The sequence below is a fragment of the Rhincodon typus genome, chromosome 4 (genome assembly GCF_021869965.1).
Source record: "Rhincodon typus isolate 14 chromosome 4, sRhiTyp1.1, whole genome shotgun sequence".
Classification (NCBI taxonomy): domain Eukaryota; kingdom Metazoa; phylum Chordata; class Chondrichthyes; order Orectolobiformes; family Rhincodontidae; genus Rhincodon; species Rhincodon typus.
The window spans coordinates 89,465,208-89,471,205 of NC_063335.1; the positions used below are offsets into that span (position 1 = coordinate 89,465,208).

Here is a 5,998-nt window from a genome sequence, read left to right on the forward strand (position 1 = left end):
GGGCATTTAAATGGTCATTGGATAAACATATGGATGATAATGGAATAGTTTAGGTTAGATGGGCTTCAGATTAGTTTCACAGGTCGGCGCAACATCGAGGGCCGAAGGGCCTGTACTGCGCTGTAATGTTCTATGTTCTAAGCATTCTAAACTGATGCCAATCTCCCACTATTTTCTTGTAACCCTCCAAATTGTTTATATTGAACTAATTGTTCATTGCCTCAGTTGAACCTGCCTCTTTTATTGCATTCCAGATCCTAACTACCTGTGGAGTAAAAAAGATTTTTATCACTTCGTATTTGCTTCTTTTGTAAAACACTTTAAATCTGTGCCTTCTGGATGTTGCTGTATTCGTGAGTGAGAACAGATTCACCCAGACAGACCCCTAAATTTTGAAAACATCTATCAAATCTCCTCTTAGCCTTCTCTCCTTCAAGGAAAACAGTCCCAACTTTTCCAATCATTCCTCATAACTGAAGTGTCTTATCCCTATAACCATTCTCATTAGCCTCTTTCTGAAATCCACTCACATCCTTCTTATAGTGTGGTACTAGAATTCCTAGCCTCTAACCTGCTGTTGTATCCACAAATTTCATATGGTTGGTCTGACCCAGTTTAGTTTCTGTCAATGGTAACACCCAGGATGTTGACAGTGCGGGATTTAACAGCGATAAGACCACTGAATGTCAAGGGTTAGATTGTCTCTAAATGGATGTTGCCTTGGATGTTTCCCCTTGTGGGAAAGACTAGAACTAGGGAACAGAGTTTAAAAATAAGGGATCTCCCACTGAAGAAGTAGTTAAGGAGAAATATTAAGTTTGAGAGGGTTGGTGATCTGTGAAGCTGCGTTCCCAGTGAGCAGTGGAGGCATGGTCATTGAACATTTTCAAGGTCGAGGTAGATAGATTTACCACTGTGTATAAGGACAGAGAGCTGTTGTCTCCTGCGGAACTGAATCTCAGTGCATGCAGTGCAGAATCAGTGCCTGAAGGAAGCACAGAGTGGTAAACTGCAAAGACTTACAAATCCTGCTTAGCTGCAGTGTCTAGTGCTAAACCTCCCAGGAACAGAAAATAACAGGCTATGCCTTGCTTGTGCATTCCCACTTGTTTTATTATCTTGTGTAAAAGCAGCAGGGGAGAGGTCACTTTCCTTCTCAAGCACTTTATTCTCGACACAATAAACCAAAATGTACTCCTTAACTCAGCATGACCAGTTTGTGTGATCTCGGCAGTTTAGAGGGGAAAGTAATTTTGTATTATCTGTTCTTGAGACACTTCTATTGAAATTCTGGTGTAAAATATTATGTTACTCGTTCAGGTTGATGACAATTGCCCTTCAGTTGTTTCACGCCACCCACTGAAGGTGCTCTCTCATCTAGCCACTCTACAGCTCAAATGCAAATAGCCTGCTCCAGTGTCTGTTTATCAGCTCCATTTCATGCGTGAACTATGATTATGAAAACAGGTTAAACATTTAGTGTCAAGCTGTGCAAAATATTGCATTTTAGGAGGAAGAATGAGTCGAGGCAATATAATTTAAAGAATACAACTGTAAAGGAGGTGTGGGTCCAGAGAGAGCTGGGAAGTCCTTTCCACAAATCTTTGACAATAGCAAGCTCTTAAAAGGCAGATGGGACCCTGGGCTGTATTAGTGGAGCCATAGAATACAAAAGCAAAGGAGCTCAAGTAAAACATTACAAATCACTGATTAGGCCTCAGCTGGAGTACTGTGCTCAATTCTGGTGATCGCATTTTAGGAACGGGCAAGATCTTGCAAAGTCTCCAAGAGAGATTTAAAGAATTTAAAGAATGAAGAAGCTAGATTGATCTTCTTAGAACAGAGAATCATAGAACACCAGAGTTTGGAAGCAGGCCATTTGGCCAACGAGTCTGCACTGAACCTCTGAAGAGCGTCCCACCCAGACCCACCACCCTATCCTATCCCTGTAACCCTGCATTTCCCACGGTTAATCCACCTAACATCCCTGGACATTATGGGTAATTAGCATGACCAATGTACCTAATCTGCACATCTCTGATCTTTGGGAGGAAAACCATGCAGAGAATGTGCAAACTCCACACAGACATCACCTGATGATGGAATCGAACCCAGATCCCTGGTGCTGTGAGGCAGCAGTGCTAACCACAGAGCTACCCTGCTCTCCAGAGCAGGTTAAGGTGAGACATAATAGAGCTGTTCAATATTCAGGGAGGTTACCACAATCAGTAAGAAATACATAACAATAGAACATGGGACATAGTGAGGAGAACTTTCCTGACACAGTGAGTTTGAAAAATTTAAAAAAGAAAAAAAAACTGCAACACAACAGGGAAAGAGTTGGAACAAAAACAGAAATTGCTGAAGAAATTCAGCAGGTCTGGCAGCATCTGTGGAGAGAAGGCAGAGTCCAGTGACCCTTCTTCCTAATGAGTTGAAAGAGCTGCATTGTTGAACTCACTGGACAGCTCTTTCAATGACCTCCTTCTGTGTCAACGACTAACCCTGAACTTCCCCACCAGTATAGTGAAAGATTTTTGCCCTTTTAAAAACAAAAGATAAAAAAGGAGATAGGGTGGGAGTGGGGTCAAGAGCAAGGGATGACAGTCTCAGAAAATGTGGTGATACATTTCAGGACTGAGATGAGGAGAAATTTCTTCACTCAAAGGGTGATGAGCCTGTGGAACTGTCTATCACATATGGTAGCAGAGGCAAAGCCACTGAGTATATTGAAGAAAGAAACAGATTTCCAGAAGTGTCAAGGTGTCTTCCATCTTGGACTGTGACCTTGACTGCTTTCAAGCTCATCCTTTCATCACTTCTTGCAAAACTTGGAGAGTTGCATCTTGTTGGATAGCTCACTTAATTGGAGGAAGGCACTCATCTGTTAAATGAAACAGTTGCTGAATTCGAGAGCGTTGCAAACTGATTCTTCAAGTTGAATCTGGAAGATTTCACATTCTATCATAGCATTGTCTACTTTCTTCACTAGGAATGCTGCTCTTGACATTTTGTCTGCAACATACATCTGCTTCCTTTGTGTGTATGTCACATTGCGATATTACCTCTCCAACTGGACTAAAAATCTTTCAGGGACAGGTAACAAAGGCTTGAGGAAAATGCTTTGAAGTGTCTTGTGAAGAAATTCAACTGCCATTTTGTTTCTTCCAGCAAAGACAATGGTGAGGCATTCTATCTCAATCTTAGAATAGCATCATTCCATTTGTGTTAACACCCTTAATACAAATGCACTTAGTTGTCTTTGTTAGATTAAGTTTGTTCCGAGTCTCGTCATGCTGGCATCACACTGCAGGGAGACGTCATCATTTACATTATAATCTATCAATACTAGGACTGTTATCACCAGTTGCTTAATTTAGCAAGTGTCACTTCTTGTGTGATAATTCTCCCCTTCGGGCCTGCAGTATTAATCAGCATAAGGCAACCCCTGGTCTGTTCTGCTATGAACATGCCTTAGCTGCTGACTTCAATCTCAATGCTTTGGCACATGTCACTCACTTTCCTGCAAGTGAGTTTGTCCTCTCTCAATAGGATCTCTTATGCCAAATACAATCCTGTCTTTAAGTAAATCATCTTTCAGTTCAAACAGTGGAAACTGATTCAATTATAACTTATACATGGAAATTGTATAATACTTGAAAAAAATGCAGAGCTGTGGGTAAGAAAGGAATAGGACTATAGAATAGCCCTTTCTAACAAATTATTCCAAACAATAGATTATTCTCGAAAGATGGGATTGTTCTTCTTATGGCAGAGAAAGTTATGAGATATTTATCGAGATATTTAAAATCATTGAATGATTTAATAGATTAAATAAGAATAAAGTGTTTTCAGTGGCAGCAGGGTCAATAATCAGAGGACAATGATGTAAAGGAACTTGTAAAAAACATAGAGGTGGTAGAGGAGAAAATGTTTTATAGTCTAGAAGGCATTGACTGAAAGGGTGGTGAAAGTAGATTTCTGAAGAAGGGTCTAGGCCCGAAACATCAGCCTTCCTGCTCCTCTGATGCTGCTTGGCCTGCTGTGTTCATCCAGCTCTACACCTTGTTATCTCAGATTCTCCAGCATCTGCAGTTCCTACTATCTCTGAAGGTAGATTCAATTGTGATTTTAAAAGTGAATTAAATAAATTATTGGAAAGGAAAGTATTACATGGTGATGGAGAAAAAGTGGAGGAATGTGTCTAAGCCCTTTCATAGAAACAGCCTGACTTCCTTTTGCACAAGCTAATTCTACAGTTCTATACTAGATTTGGGGAAAATTAACTTCAGTGTTTCTTTGTACCCTAGAAAATAGTAACCTTATGGAGCTAGTTGCTGGATTTTGCAGCAAATGCTAATTCGCTGTATATTTTCCACTGATAGCTGGAACTTGCTTAGGCAGAAATGATCTTGTAAGAAATTTAAGTAGCAAATATGGCACCAAGGATACATGGAGACTTTTCCTGTGATGCTGACGATTTATGTTGGGGAGGGGGAGCTAGTTCATCCTAAGTTATTTTCCTATTTAGATTTTCATACATCCAGGCACTGAAAAATCTGAAACTGGGAGAGTGATAACAAAGTTGCTTGTTTAAAGTCAATAAATAGTGCAATTTTCATACAGACACCATTGGGAAAACTCCCCTGCTCCTCAAAAAAAAACAGTGGATCTTTCACATTAATCCAAACTGGCAAGCAGGGTCCTCAGTTTAACAACTCACTTGGCATCTACAGTGCAACATTCTCATAATGGCATTAGCCTGGATTATATGCTGAAGTCACAGTGCGCAGTTTGAACCCAGACCATGTGTTTCAAGTGGAGCTTTCACAATATGACACACAGTTCACCATAACAGAGGTCAGTTGAAACCACTTCTGTCCTCTTGCTATTTGATTAACCTTTGACCTGTTTGCTTTTCTCACCAGATCCTGTGCCACCAGTCAGACTGTGTAACAGTATAACCCCACAGTAGGCATCGCGTCGCTCCACCTCCTTCCGGAAGCTATCCAAGGTGCGATTAAGCAAACTGTTGTCATTCTGTGTCCGCAGTCCATGATACCCTGTCAATAGATTGTGGCTCATTAGGTTTCAGTGAATCTCCTGTTGGAATAATCACTATAACCACTATATGATCAAAACAGTAACAATCACTGAATTATATAGTTGACAGAATAGAATCAAATAGATATATTCAAGGCTGAGTTACATAGATTTTCAATAGACATGGGAGTCAAAGGTTATGGAAGGAGGAGGGGAGCAGATAAGAAAATGAAGCCAAGACCACAACTAGCTCAGCCATAATCTTAGTGAATGATAGATCAGGCTTGGAGAGACAAAGGCCTACTCCTGCTCCCAAATTATATGTAAATAGATTCATAGAATGCACAGAAAAAGGCCATTCAGCCAGTTGTGTCCATATCGGCTCACAGCAAGTGGAAATCACAGAGTTCCACAGCGCTGTCTTTTTCCCATAGTCCTGCAAACTATTTTTTATTCACTTGTGGGACAGGGTTGTCACTGGATGGCCAGCATTCATTGCCCATCCCTAGTTACCCTTGAGAAGGTGGTGGTGAAGCAGCCTTCTTGAACCGCTGCAGTCCATGTGCTGTAGGTAGACCCACAATGTCCTTAGGGAGGGGAATTCTCCAGATAAGAAGGCAATTCTCTTTTGGAAGCAATGAATAAATCTGCCTCCACCACATGCCCAGGGAGTGCATTACAGATCCAAACCACTCACTTGGTAAAAATGTTTCTTTCTTCACATTGCCATTTTTTTGTCAAACAACTTAAAACTGTGTCTTCCGGTTCTTGATCCTTCCACCAGCGGAAATTGTTTCTCCCTACCTACTCTGTCCATTCCTGTCATGATATTGAATACATCTGTCAAATCTCCTCTCAATCTTTTCTTCTTCAAGGAAAACAGCCCAAAATTCTCACATAACTAAAGTTCCTAAACCTTAGATCCATTCTCACAAGTCTATGCTATAATCTCTCT

The 5,998-nt window shown here is 40.8% G+C and overlaps 1 protein-coding gene across 1 annotated transcript in view; it reads right to left on the minus strand.

Moving 5' to 3' along the window:
- LOC109932049 (tubulin delta chain-like) overlaps positions 1–5,085 on the minus strand; it is a 30,312-nt gene extending 25,227 nt beyond the window's left edge. The window contains exon 1 of the mRNA XM_048596163.1: positions 4,926–5,085. Within this exon, the coding sequence (XP_048452120.1) occupies positions 4,926–5,085 (160 nt within the window). The remainder of the gene's footprint in view (positions 1–4,925) is intronic.
- Positions 5,086–5,998: the final 913 nt, after the last annotated feature.